Source organism: Tyto alba, unplaced genomic scaffold (assembly GCF_018691265.1).
Source record: "Tyto alba isolate M040663 unplaced genomic scaffold, T.alba_DEE_v4.0 Super-Scaffold_2, whole genome shotgun sequence".
NCBI lineage: Eukaryota > Metazoa > Chordata > Aves > Strigiformes > Tytonidae > Tyto > Tyto alba.
This window is the reverse complement of record NW_024881282.1, coordinates 19,368,535-19,394,087: the sequence shown is the minus strand read 5'-3', so window position 1 is coordinate 19,394,087 and position 25,553 is coordinate 19,368,535. Positions and strand designations below refer to the sequence as shown.

Genomic DNA, 25,553 nt, shown 5'->3' with positions numbered 1-25,553 from the left:
TTAATAGAAGTCATTCTTGGTTGGATGTTCCGAGTGAAGTCAGACCACACGAGGCAGACCTGAGCCTGACAGCAGTACCGGGTACATTTTACAATCAAAGCCCAAGGTAGGGGCTGCAGTGCTGATCCAGCTAATTCATGCCTGGCTGGTCGTGGCCTCCATCCTCGGAAGCTTTCCTTAGAGATGAGGTTTAAAGGACACTCTAAGCAGAAGAGGTGGTTTTTATTTTTTTAATGTCAACAACAGAGCAGAGCTCAAGCTCCACAGAAATAACACCCAGTGCCTTTTCACATTGCAAGTAACTCTTCTTGCATTCACTATTTATACTTTCTGCTACATTACTTTCCCTCACAAAAACAACTTTAGCCCCCCCTTTGCACAGTAGCAGTGAAATCAAGGTTGTGCACACTAGTGAGGATACCAGAAAGGTTTCTTACAGCTGTAAGAAAGCCTACAACATTTCAAAGGGAAAACAATCTTAAATCTTATTTCTATCTTGTTCTTAGCCACCTGCTGCCTTTGTTATCCCTATGTCTGGCTACCCATATCATTCAACCTGTTAGTATCAAATTAGCAGTTAGTTGTTCCTTGACTTCCAAACTCAAGCCAGCTAAGAAGGTCTCTGAGGTTTCTTTCTCCAGCCCTGCCTCACCCTACAGAAAGCCTCTGGGAGCTGCGTTGTAGCTGACCGTTGTCCGAATTGGCCCACGGTGACGATTCCCTCGGGCTGCCGCGGCACTGGAGCACTTTCGGAGGGTCCCACAGGACTGGCTTTCCCTCTGGGACACGTTTTCTGCTAACACTCGGGAATCCACCCCGGCACGGGGCACCACTCGCAGGGTTACCGCGCCCTCTCTGCCCGCCGCCCGTCCCTTGGCAGGGCTCTGGGCGAGGACACCCGGGACCAACCCGAGGGCGCTTCCCTCGGGGGGCACCGGGGGCTGTTGCAGCCCCGCTCCGGCCCCAGCAGCTCCCGCCCCGCGTGGGGCCTGGCCGGCGGCCCCGGCCCAGCCCCCCGGTCCTGCCCCGCCCCGGGCTCCCCACCGCCTCCCGGGCGGCCGGAGGAGCCGGGCGCGGGCAGAGGCGGGCGAGGGGCGGGTTAAAAGGGGCGGCAGGTGAACGGGGAGGGAGGGACCTTAAAGCTCCGGGGCGGCGAGGCTGGAACCGGCCGCTCCGCGGGCACCACCGGACCCGGGAGCGGAGCAGCGCGGCGCGGCGGTCGCGTCCCGGGTGCCCTGCCCAGCCGTGCCAGGTGAGGGTCCGGAGCGGCTCCCGTGTGCCGGGGGTCGGGATGGGGATCGGGCCCCGAGCGGCTCCTGTAGCGTGCCGGCGGGGCAGGGATCGCGGAGGGCCGACGGCAGCGGAGAGGGGCGCTGCGAGGCGGGGGGGACCCGGTACCCACGCCTGGCCCCCGGGTGCCTGCGCGGACCCGTCGGCGTGGCGGCCGCGCTTGGGTTGGGACCGGCCGCCCCGGGCCCGGGCCGGGCTGGCAGCGTCCCGGGGCGCTCCCGCGGCGCAGCCGGCGCTCCGGGAGCAGCCGTGGGGCCTCTAAGCCGAAAGTGGCGTTTGGAAACGCGTGTGTCTGCTGGCAGGAGCCGATGGCGATCGGCCGGGGGTTTCCCGCTGCGGGCTCCGTGTCCGCCCCGGCGCGGAGCGGGAGCGGAGTTGGGCGCAGCGGCAGGAACCGCGGCCTCGGGGCGTCCAGCTTGTAACCGCCAAGTGGAGATTTCGAGCGGTTTCCAATAAATGAGGTCTTGGTTGGCAGCGTGAGTGTCCCGGTAGGTTCACTCAGTCCCCACAGCCAATTTCAGTGTTTCTCTAGAGGCAGATGAGCAGGGAGAGATGTTTTCCCCTTAATCTTGCAGCCCGGGTTCAGAACTGCAGTGTGGGAGCCCGAGTTGGTCATCCCACTGGGATATACACTTCAAATACTTTCCTTCAGTCCTGATCTGCCCCTTGTGAAGGTTTCATTGACTTTATTTTAGTGACTGTGCAACAGACATGAGGAAATTCTTAACAGAAAGGTGCAGGTATCTGATCATAGTCTAGAGTTTAGGTCAATGTAAAAAGTTGCATCAAATGCTGCTGGTTTCAGCAGAAGCCGCACATGAGATGTCTAAGGAATTCCAACCACCTTCTCAAAGCTTTTTTTTTTTTTTTTTTTTTCTTACCCAATTTCACCTTTGATCACTGTAAATCTGACCTCTCCCTCTTGCCTCAAGGCTTGTCAGTACAAGCTAGGCCCTTGTACCAAGGGAATGTGCTGGGGCATGCTAGTCCTTTAGTTGTAACTACACCAGAGCAGAGAAGTTATTTTATTTATTTATTTTTTTTTTAATCTGTTATGTGAGAATGAGATTTTGAAAACTTCGACCAGTGTGGTATTGCAAGGTACCATGCTCTCGCCACAGCGCACAGCCTGCGCCAAGACGGAGCTCTTCTCCACGGCCAGTGTGGCTCTCCCACACAGCAAAGTTGAGCCCTAGCCTTGGAAGATGATGGACCAGCTATGCAAGCTCCCAGCTCTGTTTTCAAAATGTTTTGTCCAATTCAGTGGTAGTTTCCAAATGGCTGCGATCACTGAAAGCTGAGCCCTGAGACTGAATTCTGACTTCAGCAAAACTCACCCTTAACTTTCAAGGGGGCAAAGAGTGTGGATTTTAGTTTTCAGGAGTTAGGAGGAAAGCTGAAATGGTGCTTCTTTGAAGTTTGACCTGCTGTTTATTCTGCTGGGGTGTGATAGCATCTAGAAAATCAACATAAACTCTTTAGCTGAGGGCTTTTTCCTCTCAACTCTATGGCTCAGCTTGTCTCCTTTTTGGAGGAGATAGCGATGAATGTGGAAGGGCAGGCTCTGTGGTATCCTCCTTTGCCTGTTGATTTGTGCTATATATGCATACAGCCCTGACAGAGCTGGCTTGAGACTTCTCAGCAGTGTTGGTAAAATCGAATGCTGTACTTCTGAGATGAAGGGCCATGTCCGAGCTGCAGCAGAAAGCCTTGGAGGCCTGATGGAGGTATCTGGGTGGAGTGAGGGCTTCTGCTGAAGAAGGCCAAGTGGTACTTACCTCGGAGGCAAACAAAGCACCAGCCCAGTCTTCTAGGGCTGTGGCATTGGCAGAAAAATCCTGTGAAAAGTACTAGAGAAGTCTACTTTGTCTAGATGTGGCCTTAACTTGTCAGTGATAGTAATTTCTGTTGCTTTGGGGAATATACTGAGAGGCAAAACACTGACGAGAGTCCACTACAGAAAGGGAAATATCTCAAGAAAGGGAAGTAGGACATAGAGGATTCACGGAGGATATGTTGAGAATATATAAAGGCATGCTTGTCCCATCATAAATACATGGAAGGAGAGAGTGTAATAAGCTGTTTGAATCCATACACATGTGGGTGACATCAGTGAAAGTGACTTGCATTTTCTTATGACTCTTGAATGAGTACTAGGAAGCCTTCTTGTTCATAGAAGGTCTGGAGATGTTTTTTCACCCTTTGAAAAATGACCATTTGGTGTATTATGTCGTCCTGCAGGTAAAAGGACACAGAAAAGAAGATGGACTGGGGAACTCTGCAGGCTGTTTTAGGAGGTGTAAATAAACACTCCACCAGCATCGGGAAGATATGGCTCACAGTCCTGTTCATCTTCCGTATCATGATCCTGGTTGTGGCTGCAGAGAGAGTCTGGGGAGATGAACAACAAGATTTTGTCTGCAACACACTTCAGCCTGGGTGCAGAAATGTTTGCTATGATCACTTTTTCCCCATCTCTCACATCAGGCTCTGGGCCCTGCAGTTGATCTTTGTTTCCACCCCTGCGTTGCTGGTGGCCATGCACGTAGCTTACACCAGGCATGAGAAGAAAAGGCGATTCAGAAATGGTGAGAAAATAGATATTGAAGAGCTGAAAAATGAAAAGATTCACATTCGGGGCCCCCTGTGGTGGACGTACACCAGCAGCATCTTCTTCAGGATCATCTTTGAAGCTGTCTTCATGTACGTGTTCTATTACATGTACGATGGGTACCAGATGCCTCGCCTGGTGAAGTGCAACGCATGGCCCTGCCCCAACACAGTGGATTGCTTTGTGTCTCGGCCCACTGAGAAAACCACATTTACTATTTTCATGCTTGCTGTGTCTGGGATCTGCATGATGTTGAATCTGGCTGAGTTGTGTTACCTAGTGATAAAAATTTGCATGAAAGAGTCCAGGAAAACAACAGTTTTAAAGTAATTCCCCAGTTTCAGGATTTCCTAGCTCCCCATTTCCCTCAAACTTTCTTAGGTATCAGAAAACAACCAGCAATATTTTCACACTCAAGGAAAAGGATAAAAATGAACATTCATTCATGTTTCAAAAATGATAGCCTCCCTGGGAAGCCGCCGCTGAGGTGGGTTTTAAAGATCAAGAGCTAATTCTGTATTCCTGCATCCACAAATAGAAAGAGCAGCCTTCTGGCAGCGGCTTTCCCAAGCATGCCTACTGCTGGGATCCTGTTGTTGGGACAGAGTCGCTTTTCAAAGAGTTGGAGCGGAAAGGCCCAGAGAAGTCTCTAGTGCCCAAAGGAGAGCCAGGAATCACAAACACACTGTGTCAGCTTCAGAGGCGAGTCAGTAACAGAGAGTTTTGGTCAAAAGTGGGGTGAAGGGTTTTGGGGGGAACTTCCGGCTTTTTATCTCCTCACCTGCACTAAGCAGCATCTCCTACAGGGTTGGGGGTGGCCAATCTCAACTGCTTGTGAATGCCATTAGGCCAGTGCTACCCCACTCCATGCACAGGGGCTGTAGCAGTGGGAGGAATGAAGTTTGCTTTTTCATTCTCTTGGTCAAGTGGAAAAAGGATTGCCATCTTTGAGAAGGTGAGGGCAGTGCAACTGTCTTCCCCAACACTGTTGTTCTCCCCCAACACTTTGTGAAGAATCTCAGTACAGTAGATTTTATTCAATGAAGAGACTTCTTACCGCCTGTGCCTCCTTCAGCTGTGTACCCTTAAAAGTTTTTTTTCAGTAAAAGCCAAGAAAAATTGCCTTCATTCTGTTTGTTAACCAAAAGAAGTATTTCAACTTACAGCATTATATGCAGTAGAGTGCACCTACCAGTGCTCCTTCCTTCAGTCCCTTTTCCCTATCCAACCTCCACAGCTTTTCTTCCTAAAACTGTCTCCCTATCTATCTGAGGTACCTTTCAGCTGAGTCCATCAAACCAGTCCCAGTCTCTCTGACATTCCACATTGTGAGACTGAATCATCCTTCCTCTTACAGTAGATCTAGCAGGAATTGCAGACAACTTTCAGAGCTAAAATAGCAAAGGGACCCAATCAGAAATGAGGAGGAACTTGATCTTTTTCTTAAAGTTCACATTGCTGAGCTGTGAATTGTGTATCACAAACTAGAAGAACTGTGAGTCAGTCTGGTCTTGTCTCTCCAAAGCAGTTTCAAAACATGTTTTATGCTTGTCATATGCTGCTACACCAGCACATCCAGCAACACAGTTTAGCTCCCAAGTGCCTGCCTATTGAACCCACTTCTAGAATGCTGGGTATTTATGCTCCGTAGCTTTAATAACTGGCTTTTCCTCAAAATGAATGAACTCTATCTCAGCTTCTCTATTTGCATCCATCCCTTACTGCACATTTAAGTTCATCACTGTTGGAGTAAACAAAGCTGCATGAATTAAGACTCATGACCCCTCACTGTGCACTGGAAGCCAAGCATAAGCAGGATCCCATTCCTTGTGAGCTACATCCAGTGTTACAATTCGACTGCAGATGGAAATCTGTCATCTAAGAGGGGAGCAAGAAAATCATAAAAACACCATCATCAGAAGCATGAACAAAAAGATGAAAAGTCATTAATAATGAGCTGAACTGGAAATCTGGACTATGAAAACATCCTTAATTCAACTCTAAAGAACAAAGCTTGGCACATAGCAGGTTTGTTCTTGGTAAAGTTCCTGCATTGTTCCGTGTACAAGTACAAAGAGAACAAACTATCTACACTCCCAGTGCTCTAGTATTACATTTCTTTTGTAACAACAGGGTTTTTATTTTTTTTTTTCTGAAATTATAAATAAAGCACTCTTGTGTCTGTTTTCTGTATTACTTGTACGTGCTGTGTATTACCTAATGTGTCTGATGAAAATCTGTTTACCATAATGGCAAATGTGTGCACCGGTAGTACATTTAGTAGCTAAAGGGCTACTGTAAGGATTTTAGCCTTCTGCTGCAGGTTGTTTTTTCAATTGGTTACATTGCCTGTTACCCTGCAGACTTCATGAGCTGATAGCGGAAGGTCACATATGTGACTCCTACCAGAAATGAGATGTGCTGTCTAAGTCAGCCTTATACTAGTGGAACTGCAGCTGGAAAAGGCTGGTGATAAATAACTTAACCAGCTCCATAGGGGAGGGACTGTTTTCCCAGCCTGCCTTTGAGTTTAACTGGAACTTGGAATGAGACACACCAAAACTGGTAACGCTATTGCTATGAGGTTATCTTCAGCTAGCAGTTTGACAACCAGATTATAACAAAGGGAAAAAAGATAGAAATAGGGAAAGTGTCTGGAAGTGTTCAAGAGGGGACTTTGGTCTGGAACTGCAGCATCAGGTGGTAATAGCTCTATCGCGGCATATTTACTGTCTCTCTCTGAGATTCATTTTCTGTGAACATTAAATTTGGCTAAATAGCTGCTTTGTAGGGAAAAAAGTTTGGAACATATTTCATAGGAACATAGGCATTGCACCTATTGCTACATGTGCTACATTACATGGTTGACATCCTACAAATGGATTTCATACAGATTAAAATACATTGCTCTGTTGGAATTGTGTGTTCTTTCCCCAAATACACTAGAAGTATCTACATTTTTGGCACTTTGTTCCTAGGCTCTTCTCAGAATGAAGATTGCAAGAGTGTTGAAAAGAGAAGTAGCAACTCTGAAGTTGTAACTGTAAAAGAGGTTGATTCCTCACTGTTCAGTGTATCCAGGATATAAAATGTCAAATAATGTGGTATCCAAACTGGGATGGTTAGTGTTGGAGTGAGACTGGCTAGAATTATACTGTAATTGAAATCACCAGGGAAAATCACCATTGACTTCATCAAGCTAAACTTTCATCCAAAACCTTGAAACCAAAACTACAAACATGTTTGTCAAAGGAGGAGGGAGGAGGGGAAGCAAACTTCACCATTAACTCATAGACCCAGCTGGAGAAAGAAAAAAACTAACTCCCATGGGAGAAAGACTGCTTTAAAAGGGGATCAAAAGTGTAAATCTGTATTTATGACTTCTGGATATAGAATTACCTTTAATAAAGGTTTTCTTAGACAAAAATAAATCCCTCAGATGTTTTACAGTTACCACGAGCCAATGTACTGTGTTATTTCCTATATGACAGCAAGAATATAAAAGACAAATTATATAGTCTATACAGAGAAGAGCACTCCTGTGCCATGGAAGTTCAATTTAAAATAACAACACTGTTAAAAATTGCTTTATTTTGTAAACAGTGTACTGCAGCAAGTAAGCAGCAGCTAAGAGCGCTTTACTACAAACTGAACTTGGTAAAAATTAGTCTTTTCTCCCTAATCATAATTCCCTCCCCTGCAACTTAAACTAATGTGATTTACCATGCAACAAAATCACACTCAAAGAACTGCACTGTATTTTGTGGCCACCTGTTCTGATATTCAGGACAGCCACTACCCTGGGTGTTAATTACAAGTTTCTTTGGATTTTTCACCATCTTATTATCTATACAGTCATTTTAACCTGTTTGTAGACAGTGGCAAGAGTAATGGTAACTATCAGAGGCTTAATGAGCTAAGATTAATGCTAATGATCTTCAAGACAGTTCAGGAGGTACATATACTTTTTTCTCCATCTGACTAACCCAGCTTGTCATTGAAATTTTCTTTTACAGAATATATTTCTCTTCTGTAAAGCTGGCCCAGCTCTGACCTGGGTATTTTCTCTATAAGCCTCCCTAGCCACCAAAACAAAGTCTTTATAACCTATGTTTGGAAATGTATTAAGCTTTAATCAGCAAGCCTAGCTGAGGAAACAAGTCACACCTCTTGACTTTCCACCTTTGAGAACATAGCTTGCCCCTGCTATGGTTGGTCTCCCAGTACTACCATAGAATTCAACCTCAGAATTGGCCTTATAATTGCACATAACTTCTCCCTTTTTCTTCCCATTAAATCACTGCCACTAACTCAATGATTATTTTACATCTGCCGGCTCTGTGCTCAATCCACTGTATTTGAATAAGCCATCTACTAAAAAATGTGCTCTCCAAGAATACCATCAGGTAGACAGATGCTTGCAAAAGCCTTTCTGTTAAAGGAGTGGTATGGTATCCATATGACATACAGTTTAGGGAAACATGTTTTGCCTGAACTAATAGAGAACTTACACAGCTGAGCTAGAAATCACTGCGGGTTGTAGATGAATGTTTTGAACACCACTGTATATTCTGTGCGCTGCTAAGAACCAGCACTTCACTCGCAGCCTAGCACAGTACCCAGGATAATAAAGACCGTAGTGTGCGAATGCAGTCACACTGGTCTGAATCAGGCGGCATTTTTCAGTGGACAAGCAGTGCTGGGCAGGCTTATGTGCTTAGGCAAGGTATATCTTTTCTGTTGTCTTGGCAATTATGGTAATATAGGCTTGTCAGCTGGGAAAGACAATACTAGTCTTAAAACTGTTTGAGTCAGGATCATGAAATTTGGTTTAAAAGTGTTTTGCAGATCATTTTCTACTGAGATTCTATCTTTAAGACAATACATAAAAATTACTCCCACACCTCTAAGCGATCCACATGTTGACAGGAATGCTGCACCTTCTTTTAATGGGGTGACTGGAAAACTTGATATCTGCTTGGTATCCAACTATCAACATTTATTTTGTCACAAGACTTCTTTCACTTGATTTCAAGGTATTATAGCAGTCCTAGTACACAGAGTCAACCCTGATTTCACTGACTCTGAGTTTCCCCAACTGCAAGTTAAAGGTGACAACTATGTCATGTTCACAGGGAGCAGAACAGTTTAATCAAGCATTGTCTGTTGAGATCATTGCAACAGGTGCCAGAAAAATTATTTTATAATTATTTGTGTGGTAAAGATTTCAAACCTATTGTATGTTGCATCATTAGTGTAATGTCTGCTTAGGGTGGTTAGTCATGTCCCTCCCCTAGGTGTTGCATCCTTTCCAAGGACTGAGTGTTTAATATACAGTTTAAATAGCTTCCACAATCTCTCCAGCATAAATAAACAAAAACAATTTTTACACTTAACCACACGCTTGTGCACACAGACAGAGAGGAACAACTGACTAAATCATTATGTCACTGTTATCTGATAGAAAACTGAGACATTGCAACATGGATTTGTCATGAATAATTTCTGCCTATGCCATGATAAAAGCTTTTGTGTATAGCAGTAAAATAGTTATTAATGACTCAGTGTCAGAGTGTGAGGATCCACCAAATGGGATAAACTGGATGCAGCTGGGAGGAGCTGCAGGTACATGGGGAGATAGGCTTAGAATTCAATAAGATCTTTATCACCAGAAGTACTTTAACAAAAGCAGTTTGAGAAGTTAGGAAGGACTAAATGCTACTATTGTGAAACATTAAGCTCTTGCAGAACTGTAGGATGGAGGCCTTTTCTGAAGCAAAGAACAGTTTTGTAGAGTAAAGCTGGAGTTTGTATTAGGTCATCAGTGGAACATACGTCAATAACTTTGTTGACTTGGAAAAATATCATACTGGTATGCATTAAAGATTTGTCAAAAATAGGATGTTTGCAATAATGTTTCCACCTTTGTTAGCACCTGAAGGACATTATCTAAACTCTACTTTGAGGCCCCATCTGCCCCAAAATCCCATTTATCAGCTGGAGAAATCCAGGAGTCAGGAATAATGTATGACCAAATATCTTAAAACACAGAAGCTGTGAGGAAGGCCTGAAAGAAGTTAGCTGGCTTGGAAAAGTCTGAGGAAAGACCCAACAGCACTCTTCAAATATGTAGAATATTGTGGCAAAGATGAAGATGTTGCCCTTTACATCTACTGGCGAAAGGACAAGAAGTAATAGGCTTACACTGCAATGAGATGTAGTCTAGTCACAGCACAACCTTTCTCTGAAGAGGGCTGAGCATTGAGTTGGATGACAGACTTTCCATCACTGAGGACTGTTAAGTGGCAACTCGGTCCAACATCTGCTGAAGATGGTCTAGATATAGCACTGTGCTCTAGGACAGAGGGAACTTCTAAAATCCGTGAGGAAGGGGACCCAACTGAAAGAGTCACTTGTACACGTTCCTTTTGCTGAGCCAAAGCTCAGCTGCTGAATCAAAATCTTTTTCATATAAAGTCAAATCTACCTGTCAGTGCTGGGTCTATCCAGTATGATCTCTGTCAGCATGGTTCCTCTGTGCTTTTAGAAATTCTAATAATACAATACATTCTTGCGCTATAATAAATTCCACCTGACAAAGTGTATGAGGTGGCCTTGTGAGTGAATAAAATTGTAATTAAATTAAGTTGGTGATGGGATTTTTTCTTTTTTTTTTTTTTTTTCTCCTCAGCAGAGTGAATAAAAAGCTCCTTCTGCCTCGGTTTTGTGTCTCACAAAATAGGCCTTCCTCCCAATAGGAGGAAGACCAAAAACCCAGATCAATTTTCAGTTTTGCTGCCCAGTTGACTATACATGTGAACATTGGTGGAGTTCACTGAGGCCTGGTCTGCATCCAGGAGAAGTTTCACAGCAATAGCATGCTGTTTTGTGTTTCTGGTTTCTTTCTTTTCAAAGGCAGACCATCATGTTGTGCAGCAGTTCAAATTTTGTAGAGAAATTTTGCTATACATGAGCTTGGTTTTCAAAGCAAGATATTTATTTCTGTTCCTTTCTGTGGAAGACAGACAGTATTTGAGGCCTTTACAAATTCATTGTGCACGTCAGCAAGGTATATTCCTGAAAAAACATACTGTATTTTCTCTTATCTCGAATACAATGAAAAAGAACACCCTTGTTTAGGAGCTTTGGTTGTGATTTGGCACTATGAATTGTTCACTGGTAGTACCAGTTTAGGGCAGTAACACTGATGTCATCCCTTCCTGCTCATTCTTATCCTGTCTGTGTCTCTCTCCCACCCCATTCAACACAGTGCCTCCGCTCCAGGACCTTTACTGTGCCAGACAGTTTCTTGCACAGCTGCGCTCAGAACTGGATTGGTTGACTGTTGTAGCTGATGAAGAAACAAATGTTTTGCTTTGCTGCATAGATTTTTAGCTGGATCAATTCCTTGATCTAGCTTACAGCAAGGCCACATGAGCTTCTATGCTGACGTGACTGTGGGGCAGTAGGCCATGGTGTTGGGCAAGAAGAGCTGCAGGGAGTGAGCGGAAGGGGTGGAGGGAATGGCAACACGTAAAGTTTATTTGCTGCTACACACACTGCAATTTCAAACCACAGCCTCTGGCTGTATTTTCATAAGTGACTGCTTCTAGAAAGGCAAAAGTCTTACTGCCTTTCCCCTCTCTAGCTGCTGTACCTTCCCTGCTCTCTGCAACTCTCTACTGGCCCTGCTTCTCACCTCCTGGCCATCTCCCTTGCTCCAGTGCAACCTCTTCTCAATCTTTGTATGAGCTGATTTAACTCACTAACTCAACAGAGAACTATTTGAACTCTGCATTTTGATTTGGTTTTAGCTCAGTTAGCTTCCTGCCATGCTGGTGGCAGGCATTAATGTATTTAAAATATCAATATTTTTATTTCTTCAAATTTCTGCCAGTAGTGTGGAAAAAAAAAACATCATACCAGGACAGAATGAAAAAAGGCACCATTCCTCTCAGGATTCTGCATGTCCTGTGTCTCTCTTTTTTGATCCTTCCTCCTAACAGATGCCTGGCTTGTACAGTTACAGTTCTTCCTCTTCTACATCTCACATGGAAATTCTGCTTCCATGAAGATGACCTGAAAATATCTCACTGGTACATATCCCAGAACAGCCTGATTTTTTTGTTGTATTAAGAGACTTCCCACACTTCCCAAAGCACTTTTGAGAAGAAGGCTGTTCTGGTGGGTAAAACACCAGCCTCAGTGCCATTCTCAGAACCGTATAACCTAGGACGAGTCATTAAGTCTTCCTGTGCCTCCATTCCTACAAACTAGAAGTCACAATAACTCTTCCTACAAATTAGAAACAAGAATAATTCTTCCTGTCACCAGTTCTTATTTGTTAGTATTCTGTGTTGTCTGACATGCTTGTCAGTACTGTCTAACAGAACACTAATCACTAATTGGTATAATAATTACTATATAATATGAGCTTAAACTACTATTTCAGGTTTTTTATTACAATTTTATTTAGTAGATAAGTAGTTCTAAAGTCTTTCAATTAATCCACGTATAAAAAAACTAGAGAAGAAAATATTTGAATCCCCCTTGCTTCAAACTGTGCCTCCTGAAGTAGCAGCACCCTTTCTTAGCATTTAAATATCTTTAGTGCCATCTTCTGTAGCACAGTGGCATGTCAAGCGCAATTCTTTTTATTGACATACCACGCAGTGCCACAACAAGCTGAGCTGAAAGCATTTGTAGCTCTTTTTTTAGGCTGCCTGTATGGACAGAACTGCTATCAGCACTGCTGAGCCACATATCACTTTGGCGTGGCTTGTTTACGACTAACAACATGTGGCAGTTTAGGGGTCCTTCCACTAAACCGAGTTTGGATGCACAGTGATGGTAAGAGCAATACTCTTCTGTACTTCAAAATAGATGCTTAAATTAGAAATAGTATGGGGTAAAACACTGTTTTGGATCAATACTGATCTGAAAAAGGTCCATTTTTCTTGTTGAGCAGCAGCTCAGGATCAGACTAAGATCAAGATATATCTCCTTAACTTACAAGATCTTTTTATCATTTCATAAAGCTTGGTGTCTATGATCTTCTTTCTTTGTACCTTGCCATTCAAACCTGATAATTCTGATCTTTAAAAGTACCTGCCTGACTGTTCTGTCTACACGCTTCTTGAATTTACTTTGTTTCTGTGCCAGCCAAATCATATACTGCTAAAGGTCTGTCTACGTGTGGAACAGGGGTTGCCACTTGTGTGGAGGCTTGGATGGAAGACAAAAAGTGGTACTAAAGGAGATAATTAAAGGAAGGCTGAAAATGATGTAAATATGCATTTTAATGTAAAAATTTGAATGTCACCTTAAATCTTATGTTGCTATCTGGTGTTAATGACAATGAAGGGAACCCTTTAAACATAATAAGGACCTAGGGATTTGGAGCACACTAAAGTGGCATCTAGCCACTGGCAGTGCTGTGCACCTTTAAAGATAAATGACAGGATGCTAGCATGATGGCTCTTTCATGGAAATCCCTCTGTCAGAAAGTCCACATGAAGAGACAGGTTTTAACACCACTGTTTAAATCTGAGAATATCTTCCTTCTGAATAAATTCCTCAGGCAGACAAGTTCTACTTTTTCCCCCTTATTTGGTTTTAGATACTAGAACAGGTTTCCTCCTGTTCTAGTATGCGACTTACAAATAGCCCTCCATATCCCCTCAACATGCTTTCATGCTTGGGATTTCACCAGTACATAATTGGTCCTTTATTTTTAAAGTTGCTCCCTTCAAGTTTCCCCCAGGATTTTTGCATCGTTGCCTGTCTCATCTTCTACAAATGTCCCAGAGGATTTTGTTGACAGTCCAAATCTCTTCTTGTCAGAACCCAGACGGGAATTCTTGGAAACTGTTAGCTGATGGGTGTAGACCCATGGTAGGCAGGCACTGCATCAGATTATCTCTGTTTGAAATGTATTGAATTGTATCTTAAAAACCTTCTGTGGCAGTACTGAAAGGCTCACCTTTCTCCTGAGTAAGAATATTTTTCCTACAAAAAGGTGTCTAGTTTGTATAGATAGTGGGGAATACCACTTGAAACATTCCAGAAACTGAAAAAGCCATCATGGAAACACCCAGTGCTTCATTCTATTAAACCTTTCAGACAGGTAGTTGGAAGTGAGAGATCTCTCTCTAGCCCTCCCAAAAATCAAACCTGCCCTTCAGCTGACCTGATGAGCTGAGGGACTTCACTGCATGAAGGATGTTACAATGTCAGGAGTTACTGGGGTTGCTGGGATTCCCTCCTGTACCCTAACATGGCCCCTCATGCTCCACTGCTTCAGGATCCACACTGCAATACTACTACACTTACAAACACTGTGTTTCAGATAGATCACCGATCTCTGAATAGAGTCATTTGTCCTTGTGCCACCACTAGTGCTTAGGTCAACAGAGATCTTCCTTCTTAGTGTTTTCAGCTGAAAGACTTACGGGGAGCAACCAAGCGTTGCAATGATACAAGAACATGGGGATGGTCTGGTTTAGTTTGTCACCAGTCCTCTGCTACACACAGCTCCTCAAAGTGTCTCAAAATTTTTCATGGATGGTATTTTTACTGAGTAGAACAACAGAAAGCCTTGGGAATGATCTGGTCTGGTTAAATTTTCATCTCTCAGACTGTAGCTATCAACAGGAACTCATACGTTATTGTTTAGGAGTCATGCTTGTTTAAATCACTGACTAATGTTTTCCTTTCTCAGGGCAACACTAAAGAATACACAAAAGCCTAGTCAAAATATAGATGATAGTAATAATTTTTGTACTGATGCTGAGAATATCAAGAACCACCTTTAAATCACCATTGTGAAAATAATTGCAACTGATCTGGTTTTTCAAATGGTCTGTGCACAACAGCTTGACAGCTAATCTTGGATGAGGAGAATCCAGGGGAAAAAACTTTTCAAAAAAATTATCCATAATGCCTTATTTTCCTAACATAGGCTCAGTCCCAGGTATAGACTCTCAAACTTTGAAGACCCAGGCTTGTCATTTATAAAATTTGACAAGTCTCTTGAAATACTGCAAGGATGCAATGCTGCCTTCACTGTGGAAACCAAAGGATCTACCTCGACCGAAGGGCGGTAGCCATTGCCTGTGGTGCATCCTGGTTGGGGGGGCTCACAGCCCTGTGGGGTTTTCCATACAGAACACGCCGGCAGCAGCAGCAAAATTTACCTCCTCTCAGGAAAAAGCGCCCTTTTCTGTGAAGAACTTTTTTTTTTTTTTTTTTTTTGAGGGAAGGGGCTTTTTTTTATTATTATTTTTGCCTTAAGATATATCTAACACCTCATGGATGGGAGTGAGATTCTCTCCTTTAAGGTTTAGGGGCAGTAAGGAACCCGTCCAGCCGCCTCCCGGGCAAGCCAGCCGGCTCCGGCCGGCCGTTACGAGCCCGCCAACCGCCGGCGCGCGGCCGCCACCGGGCGGCGCTGCTCCGCCCTGTGAGGGAGAGCGGGGGGGGGGGGAATGTGTGTGTGTGTGTCTGTGTAAGTGTGAGTGCGCCCGGGCGAGCCTCGGCCGGACACATGTTTTCCTCACGGCAGCCCGGCGCTGGGCCAGAGGCCACCTGGGCCACGACCCCTCTTCCGCGGCCGTCCAGGTGTGGCAGCTGGTGCCGGCAGCCGTGCCCCGGCTACCGAGCGCCTCCCGGGCGGCCGGGACCGCCGTTTCTGAGGGGGAGCAGGAGGCGGGGGCGGGCGTGCAGGTAGAGGCTCCCGCCGGCTGACTTCGAGCGGAGCCCTGTGGGGCGGGCAAAAATCCCAGCTGGGAGGGTTTTTTTGCGCTTTTATCCTCTCGGAGGAAGAAGCTGTTTATTTCTCGGGAAATCCCACCCTAGCCCGCGAAGGAGGATGGATTATCTGCACAGTGACAACGTTTTAAAAGCCAGGGAGAGAAGGGCAAACGCCCCGGCTGCTTCTCTCGGAGCTTCCCGAGTGAGGAGACGGGGCTCCCGGCCCACAGCCCCTCGGAAGGGGCTGCATGTGAAGCCGGCGGCTCTGCCCGCTGTGGGAGGCGGGCGAGGGGAGGGGAGAGCGGGAGTGACGGGTGCCCGGTGCCTACAGGGGAGGCTGTCAGAGATCCCTTGCCACAGGCGGGCTGTGGGCAGCCGGCCGCCCGAGGGGCACGTTGCCAGCCGAGGCAGCAGGTAGGGCGCTGGGCACCGGCCTCCCGGCGCGTACCGCCCCGCCCCTGCAACCCCCTCCGCCGCTTTTTTCCACAGCCCGAGCAAAGTTGGGAGGTTGGGAGGCTTCCCCCCCCCCCCCCCCCCCCCCCATTAAATGAGCTATGCGCCAACACGGTCTGGACTCTTCTGAACGAGTTAAGCTTTTGCTACTTAAAATAGCCTTGCTCCCGCAAAGCGTAAGTAGAGCGACCCTGGGCTGTGCCGCTCGGCAAGGCGGCTTCAGGGCACGGGCCCGCAGCTCGGCGAGGGGGGCTCGGCCGGAGGGGACGTGGCGGCGGGCGGACTCGGAGCCTGCGCTGGGAGCGGGAGGCTGGAGCCAGCTTGGGGCCTCTGCCCGTTTGCCGTGCCCCTCGGCCCTGGGCTGGGCGCCAGGGAAGGGGCAGGGCGAGGCTGAGTTCTGCTCATCGTGCTGAGGAGGTAGAAAGGGCCTTGCTGCTTCAAACGCCTCCCTGAGGGACTGCGGTGTGAGTGCCCGTTGTTCCTGCCCCACCGAGGGAGCCGCCTGCAGGCAGCGGTGCGCGGAGATAGGAGTGATAACTGAGCCTGGTGTGGCAGGGAAAGGTGTCCAAACCTCACAAAAAACCTCAGAAAATGCAGTGGCGCGTTTGTATCCGGGATTGTTGTGGCCCTTGCCCACCGAAGTGTGCATGTGTGGGGGCGTGTCATTTCTTCCTTAAGGGTTGCCACTAACATTTCATCACTGATACGAATTTCAAGCCACTTTTCGGAGTAAAGTTAAATCCTAAATATAAAGCAGAGCCTGAATTGCTTTTACCCGTGTGAGTAGTGCCACACAGAATGATGGAGTTCACAAGTAACCCAAGATGGTTCTGGGGTTTCTGGAGGTGAGCTCTGAATTACCTGGCCCTTACAAACACTTTCTACTGATCGCAGGGAAAACGACTGGGTGGCCTCCCTGCATTGACCAGGCTTTTACCTCACTCTGGTTACATCCTTGGTCTCAGAGTTACCAGAACAGTGCCAGTTACTCCCTTGTTCACTTAGAACTCACAAGGGATGCAAAATATTTGTGATAAATAAACATTCTTTGGAATATATTTATAGCTTGTTTAAGCAAAGGTTTGTTATAATCACGAAGAGTTGTTTAATTTGTGTGGTGTTTTTTTTTTTTTTCCTGTAGGCAAAAAGACTATCAGAAAGGTACTCGGGTTCTGCGCTGACTCACTGAAGAAATCACATAAGTCTAGGATGCTTTTAGGTATCCTGAGTGTGTGTTAGGTCTTTAAGACACTGGCATAAGTATGAAGAATGAATTGAACTGAGTAGCCAGAGCTTCCCTTTAAGGGAAATTTAAAGGGAAAATCCTACCGGAACATTTTAGAATTAAACTAGAACAATATTTAAATGGTTTCCATAAGGCAAAAATGTACTTTCAGAAGTTTGAACAGGGTGTATAGCACTGTTTCCCTTGCAGTTACTGTAACTTGCCTGAAGTCCCCTCAGACTGATACTTGTCTGTTGGGGTACCTGCTTCTCTGCAGTGAAAAAGAGTCTTGAGTCTTTGAACACCAGAAAGGCTCGTCTTTCCTTTGTATATATGGGGTGGGGGGCGGGACACTCCTTACTGTGCAGTTTTTAGATCTGTATGGCTGATTGTATTTGGGCACCTGACAGATCTGACTCATTCATGCTTCACTCACTCGGGATGTAGGGACTGTTGCCCTCATGTTCGACGGCTATTCTGTAGTCCCCTGGTAGCTCCACACCCTTCACATCTTTCAGAGTTTTATTGGTAAGTCACTGTCTTTTAATTCCAACATAGAGCTCTAAGATGGCATTTAAGTATTCCGGGGGAGAAAAGGGGTTACTTTTTGTTTTTTTTTCTGTGAGTAGCAAATCAAAGCAAGGGTTTGTTACACCAGGGAATAGAGGAGTTTAACAGGTGGGGTGTATTTCTCCTCCTGGGCTCAGCCCTGCACTTCTTGTGCTTTTCCTTTACTCAGGCCAAACTTTCACTCAGAGGTCAAGTGAAGTCAAGAAGAAGTCAAGAGAAGTTTTGCCTGGGATTTAAGGACAAGGCTCCATAGCAGTAAAGTAAGTTTAAGGTAATAACAAGATCAGCTAAGGAATTAATTTTTAACAAGTGTTTAAAATGCAATGAAGGTGATAATAGATGTATCTGAAAATATGACACTATGAGAAAGAAGAAAGGTATTTTTCAAGTCCTCATTTAAACAAGTTTATAAAGTGAATTATGAAACCTCCACTGCGAATTATGAAACACCCACAACTGTGTTTCATATATGTGTGTATGATCAAATACCACTAGATTTCACTGGAAATTATAGTAGCTCATTCTATCCCTACATATCTGCCAGTTTGTCTGAAATGACATGGTCACACTGCAGACTTTGTGCAGGGTTACTACTTTAATCGGATTTAAATTAGCAGAGTTAAAAACCTGGTAGTAATGGAGATGCCTAATTGTTTAGTGTAAAAACAAAGGAAATATTACAAGTTGTTTTCTCTTTTAACAGCATTTTTTTCTCATACTGGTTTATAAAACCTAGATAATTTTGAAGATAAAAACCTAAGTCTCAAGATTTTAGACTGTCATAAGAAATGAAAGAAAATGTGGACTGAATTTAAGAAGTCATGTTCAGACAAGGACATCTGTTATATTTCTAAATAATTGCTAAGGGACATTTTTTAGATATACCAGTATAATAAAATCATAAATACAGCAGGTGTCATATTCTGATATCTGTGTAGTTATTTATGTGTGTGTATGTTTGCATATGTGTATATAAATACATAAACAGGTGTGAGTAAAATTATAAATAATTAAAATATCTTATTTCACACACTTGATGCATAGTGATGAACCTCTTCGGTGACATCATAAATAGAAATAATAACTGGCAAGTTTATAGATGACACTTGATAGTTATTTCTCTCCTGTAGATGGATATATATGACATCACAGCTTTTAAAATTTATTCTCTCTCGTGCTTGTCCTGTTTGTTACACACACAGAAGCACACACACAGCATCCACAAAGTGTATTTGTGCATGTACTAAACCTAATCATTAATAGCACAATTCCGATTCTTAGAATGCTATGCCAGTCTTTATGAACTGCCCATTTTTCAATACTTGTCTCAGAGGAATGATTTTTTAAGTGACACGAACAATATTTGCCTCCCAGTTCTTATTAAATGATCCCAAGGTTTGTGAAGTCCTTGCTTTTCATACCATTGAATTAGATTGCTTTCTGAGACAGATTGTCTCCTTTCCATAACAAGTATTTCTGCGTGAATGTCATAAAATACAGATGAAGATGTTTCATTTCTTAATCTGCATTTTTTCCAAGCACTGAAAGAAACAATGTCTCCCTTCACAATCCATATGTAAGATTAGTGTTTAACAGTTGATTAGCTCTGTATTACAACATCACTGAAAGTAGTAGTGTACAGTTAAGGTTTATGTAATACTACAAAAGAAAGCTTGACATTTTTCTCAGCTAAAATATTGAGTTGTAGCTGTTTAAATTTAGATTTAGGTATTTTATTGTTGAACAATGACAATTCAGATATTCTGTGAGTCCTGTGAACTCTCCGTTTTTGTTTTATGTCATTTAGGCATTATTTGTATCAAAGTACCCTTTTAAAATTGTTGATGTGATTTTTGGATGAGTTACGTTTGCTTTAAGAATTACTGGAGAATGTATTGACATCGAAGAAGGAAATGGGACCTGGATTTCTGAGAATCCTTCAGCCAGTGGGAATATGTATCTTTGCATTGCCCTTGGAAATTATGTTCTTCCCATATTTATATACTGTGGGTAATACACATTTGTGGTGAAGGCAATGATTGCTGTGATTCATACTAAGATGAACACTGTGGTTTTCACCTCTGTGCAGCTAAGATGCTGTGACGTATCTGCTCACTGCTTAAACACTTTTTCTTTGTGTACAGGATGAATTTGCACATTCTGATACACAGAAATATTTTTTTTTTAATAATGTAAGCATTAGAACAGCTTTTCAAATGTATCCTTTGAGAAATGCCTCGTGTCATGTCTTTGGTGTCCTGAATTATCTCAGCCTGGGCATTGTTGACCTGTATGTAGTAAAAAGAAAAGAACATCTTCAGGAGTATTAGTGAATGGAGAATGATTGAGAATAAATTAGATGGTATTATTTGTCATCCTTCCTTTACATTTTACAAATTGTTATTTTTCTTCTTATAATAACTACAAAATAATTCTTCAGAAAAGCACAAAAAACCCCTACGTTGTAGTCAGTTTCACCTATTGATCTCAGTAAGAGAGACACTCCAGTGTGTCTATAGGGGAAAAGAAAAGATTGCTACCTCTGTTCACGTTACAGTGCAGGGGACATAATTTTTTATGAGGACAGATCAGCTTCATTTTTTTGGAAAAACAATGTAATATCTGTCTTTATATAGAACAGAGTGTGGCCTCTGTGCCAATGGATGCAAGGGTAATGGCAGCCGTGCTGAAAATGGACCACAATTAATGAATTAAAGAAGACTCAATGTGCTAACTTTTGCTGATTGATAAACTTTCTATTACAAGTATTAGTAACAAAAGAACAAACTGTAACTTTGACTACTTGTTATCTGAGCTGCCTGTTTTGCTTGATCTGGATAGAAAACAAAGAGTGAGGCAGAGAGAACTGAACTGAGAAGCACAGAATAATGCAAAGGATAGCAGAGAAATTAAATACAGAATTTAGGGTTATGCTAAACTTCTTTAATCCATCAAATATCACTATTAATTTTGCTGTTCCTACTCAAAATGAGAATATTCCCAAACAAGAGTTTATTTCTGTCCAAAGATGGAACTAAACGAGTATATCTTCAAATGGTTTTGAGTAAAAAAGATACAAACTAATTAATTATTCTCTGGAAAGTCAATAATTCTCAAGATTAAAATTACTTCACCATCCAAAATATTGTAAACCTCATAAAATTAAGATTGAGGATTAAATTTTAAAATCATAGAAACATATTAAGGTAGGATTATAAAAATAAAGTATTCTAACAGTTTATTCAGTTTTGGGCTACTATTTTAAGTGGGGAAAAAAATACACTTCAAAAAAATCAGATTATATTTCAATAAAATTATTTTAAATTGTTTTAGGACTGGGGACATTACCACACAAAATCGGTATTTCATTGTTAATATTGTAATTTCCAGTTTATCATGCTATGCTGGTAAAAGAATTAAATTATGCTAAAGGGAATATGTGTTTTTGTAGAATATCAAAGATCTATTTTTTTTTTTAAGGGCAGTTTTTGTTGAATTAACTTTGTGGGGATAAAAAATGAATCAGTATTCCAGGATTTACAAAAGTGCAAAATACTCACAGATGTGTTGTTGCTTTTTGTGTGAAAGTATACTATTCTGCAGTTACAGGTATTTAATTGCCTCATAGTAAAATCAAGTTATAAAAAAAGAAACTTAACTTTAATTTCTTTAGTTACCTTAACTAAAAGCCCAAAAGGAGTTCAGTACAGACTTTGGAAATGCTTCCTCGGGAAAAACAGTGACATAATTGCTGGAAATCACGGTAACATAATACTGAGGATAGTACATTTTCTCAGTGGTAAATTCCTACTTGTAATGATGAATGCCTTTTCTTCTTGCAAATTGTACGACACACGGGTATTTGGACAAGAAGTATAAGTATAAGAATAAAAATATTAAAGTGTAATGCAGTTATATTTATAAAACATTCTGAGAATTTTAAAGAGGATAATCAGTCTTTTCTAATAGTGTTTTTCTGCATGCAAATTGTTATATTTGAATTATAAGTATTTTTGAAGGTATTTGAAGTGAGCTGAAAGTACAGTTTGGGGGTTTTGTTTTCAGTTGAAGATTGACATATAAAATATAGAAGTGTGTTCATTAGGAGAATAAAATGTACTTCTCACATGTATTCCAATATTCTTACATATATTTAAATTAGGGCCAAGGATAACTGAAGAGATACCAGCAGATAATAGCTTATTTCTCATTTGAAGGCAGCTTGGGAGGAATCTGATCTTAAAAAATCTTGTACTTTAAGCCTTTCCAAATGAGCAGTTGTGTTACTTCCTAGAATTAGACATGGGAAGCCCATCATACATTAATTTGTGGAAACTTCTAAGAATATTGTTTGTCACAGAAGTAAGGTCATAGGATATAATTTTATTTTTCCAAGAAAATCTCTGTGCATAGTTCCTGAAGTGCCCTTGAGTTGTTTTTTGGTTTTGTTTTGTTTTGTTTTGTTTTTTTCTTAATAATGTTGCAGTCCATGTGGTTCAGTAAGACCAACTGGCAGGACAGTAGGGGAAATGGCATAGAAAACCTTTCCACCATTCTTCTCAGAATTTCCCATTCTTTCCAATATTTCAAGTTATTAAAATTATTCTCTCTTTTTAGAAATAAATAACCTCAAACATGACTAGGCTTGTTAGTGGTGTATACATTCCAAAATTAAACTCTAAATTCTATAGATTTTGAATAATTATTTTTCTGTGCTTGTACAATAAGAAAATAGCAGAGACCCGGGTCATTACTAACCTTCTGAATGCTGGAGTAAATAAGTCCTGATAACAGTAAAATCATTAGAGTTAAGCAAACTTTAGATCACACTGATACAAGTGCACTCACATTAATAGTAGGAATATTCTGTTTAATTGAACTGATTTCCATCTGTTATAAAAATAGGCAAGAACTGTGAGAGGCATCTCAGGTGGAGTAAAGAAAGAAATCATGTTTTTGAAATATTTAAATCTTGTAGAAATTCTAGTTACGAATCTTTCTTGCCTGCTGTGTATAGACACTTAAACCTGTCTCAGCCAGGTGAAAGCACTAAACACCCCACTTTTGTGCTCACCAAAACCCATGACTGCATGGTCACAGGGTTATGTAGTTCTTAACGTAAGTGCGCAATATTCTGCAAAAGGAAGTACACTTTAGAAATGTCATTTGTCGAGGATCGAGCTGTTCTGCCCCAGCATTGTGTAATGAGATTTTTAACATTGCTCTAATGTTCTTATTGTAGGTTAGAAATCTGAAACAATGGGTGACTGGAGCTTTCTGGGGAGACTGTTAGAGAATGCACAGGAGCACTCCACGGTTATTGGCAAGGTTTGGCTGACGGTACTGTTTATCTTCAGGATTCTGGTGCTGGGGGCTGCTGCTGAGGAGGTCTGGGGAGACGAGCAGTCAGACTTTACATGCAACACTCAGCAACCTGGTTGCGAAAATGTTTGCTATGATAAAGCCTTCCCCATTTCTCATATCCGCTTCTGGGTGCTGCAGATCATTTTTGTCTCCACTCCAACCCTCATCTACCTGGGCCATGTGCTGCACATTGTACGCATGGAGGAGAAGAGGAAAGAGAAAGAAGAGCTGAAGAAGAAAGGAAGCGTCAAAGATGGCAATTACCCAGGAGCAGCAGTGTCTGGCAATGGTGGTGGAGGAGGCAGCAATAACATCAAGGAGCCTCTTGTCAAAAGGGGGAAGGAGAAGCTCCCGATCCGTGATGAACGTGGTAGAATCCGTATGGGGGGTGCCCTGCTCCGTACCTACGTCTTCAACATAATTTTCAAGACGCTGTTTGAGGTGGGCTTCATTGTGGGCCAGTACTTCCTGTATGGCTTCGAGCTAAAGCCAGTGTACCAGTGCAGCCGCTCACCTTGCCCACACACTGTGGACTGCTTCATCTCAAGGCCCACTGAGAAGACCATCTTCATTATCTTCATGTTGGTGGTGGCCTCTGTCTCCCTGCTGCTGAACATGCTTGAGATATATCACTTGGGGTGGAAGAAGCTTAAGCAGGGCATGACAAACCGGTACAGCCTTGAGATGCCTGTTGCAACAATGACACCAGTCATGGTAACAGGGGAGTCCAAACCTGTTACCCTGCCACCACCGGCACCACCTGTGCTGGTAACGACTGCTGCAGCCCCCCCTGTTCTGCCTGACACCCGCGCTGTCACACCGCTGCTGGCCCCGGTGACTATGGCACCGTACTATGCTGCGGCTGCTCCAAGACCACGGCCCCCCTCCAACATGGCCCCCACGCCCAGCTACCCTGTCACTCCACCGGTTCCTGAGGAGAGGCACCGTGCTGTGACTCCCACGCCCATCTCCACTCCCGTCACCATCCCGACCCCCATCCCCACGCCCACGCCAGCCGTCGTCAACTACTTCAACAGCAACAGCCGTGCCCTGGCAACGGAGCACAACTGGGTCAACATGGCAGCTGAGCAGCTGGAGAAGGTGCCCTCCAGCTCAGCAGGTTCCTCTACCCCCAGCAGTGTCCGGCATCCCCTTCCCGAGCAGGAAGAGCCACTGGAGCAGCTACTCCCACCCCCAGCTGGGCCACCCGTCGCTGCAGCCAACAGCGGCAGCAGCACCAGCCTGAGCGGGGCGAGCGCCAGCAAGTGGGATGTGGAGGGTGAGGAGGAGCTGCCAGAGGAACGGCCCGTCTCAGCTGCCTGCACCACTGTGGAGATGCACGAGCCACCGCTGCTCGTAGACACACGGCGCTTGAGCAGGGCCAGTAAGTCGAGCAGCTGCAGAGCCAGGTCAGACGACCTGGCCGTGTAGTGCAGTCACCTCTGCTCAGAGAAGCAGGTGATAGGAGGCAGAGTGGGCAGGGGAGCTGCCCAGGGAGGCCAGGCCTGGCGTGGGTGGGAAGGCCTGGGCTTCAAACTTTGACGCTTGCTGTTTTTGCACTCTGTGAGTTGTAGTGGGGAAAAAAATATCAACATTTTCTAATAGGTCAGGGGTGGCCAAAGCACAGCCCGTGGGCCAGGGGACCAATCCCGCTTTCTTTCATGTCCGTGGCAGATCTCCCGAGGGCAGCCATAGGGAAGGCCTGCACAGGTAACAGGTGGGGATGGCAGCTGGCTGTGTGCCCTGGAGCTGACTTTAATCTGAGAAAAATGTTAATATCCCTAGTGCCCATGTGCCTGGCTGTCATCTCCCTATTGCCCTTGCCTTCACTTCCACCCTTTTTCACATAAGCTCTACATGAGCGAATGCGATGACTTATTTTCTTCCTCTTAAATCTTACATAGCCCTATGGCAAGCATCAGGGTGGTGTTTTACCTATCGGCAGCTGTCACCTCTATGGACCAACTTCTTATATTAAAGGTGACTCAGTCTCTTCTATATAACATGACTTAATGAAGCCTTTGTGCCCATGGCAAATCACCGATGTGGTCCTTGGCTGGGCAAAGTTTAGGTAACCCCTGCAATAGATTTTTGAGGTTCATATTTCTATAATTTTTTTTACTCTTGACCTGTTAGGAAGTGTTCGGTTTGACCTTCTATCCAGTGTTTGCCGACCATGATCACACCATGTTTTTAAGCCCACAAATATGTTTGAGCATGTTTGATTATAATTTTAGATGACTTCTGAAATTGCTTAGAGGAGGACAGGAATTTAAACCACACCTCAGA

At 43.8% G+C, this 25,553-nt stretch overlaps 2 protein-coding genes across 3 annotated transcripts; both read left to right on the top strand.

The window, feature by feature from the left end:
* Positions 1-1,118: 1,118 nt before the first annotated feature.
* GJB2 (gap junction protein beta 2) lies at positions 1,119-7,328 on the top strand. The gene is made up of 2 exons (XM_042793285.1): positions 1,119-1,252; positions 3,532-7,328. The coding sequence occupies exon 2, from the start codon at positions 3,554-3,556 to the stop codon at positions 4,229-4,231; it is 678 nt and encodes a 225-aa protein (XP_042649219.1). The 5' UTR covers positions 1,119-1,252; positions 3,532-3,553; the 3' UTR covers positions 4,232-7,328.
* A 5,367-nt stretch (positions 7,329-12,695) lies between these two features.
* GJA3 (gap junction protein alpha 3) lies at positions 12,696-25,166 on the top strand. 2 transcript variants are annotated; one of them, XM_032990997.2, is made up of 3 exons: positions 12,707-12,751; positions 18,070-18,171; positions 23,143-25,166. In XM_032990997.2, exon 3 carries the CDS (start codon positions 23,160-23,162, stop codon positions 24,693-24,695), a length of 1,536 nt encoding a protein of 511 aa, XP_032846888.1. In that variant the 5' UTR covers positions 12,707-12,751; positions 18,070-18,171; positions 23,143-23,159; the 3' UTR covers positions 24,696-25,166. The 2 variants fall into 2 exon arrangements, with proteins under 2 accessions (XP_032846889.1, XP_032846888.1); XM_032990998.2 differs by lacking the exon at positions 18,070-18,171 and having other exon boundaries at positions 12,696-12,751.
* Positions 25,167-25,553: the final 387 nt, after the last annotated feature.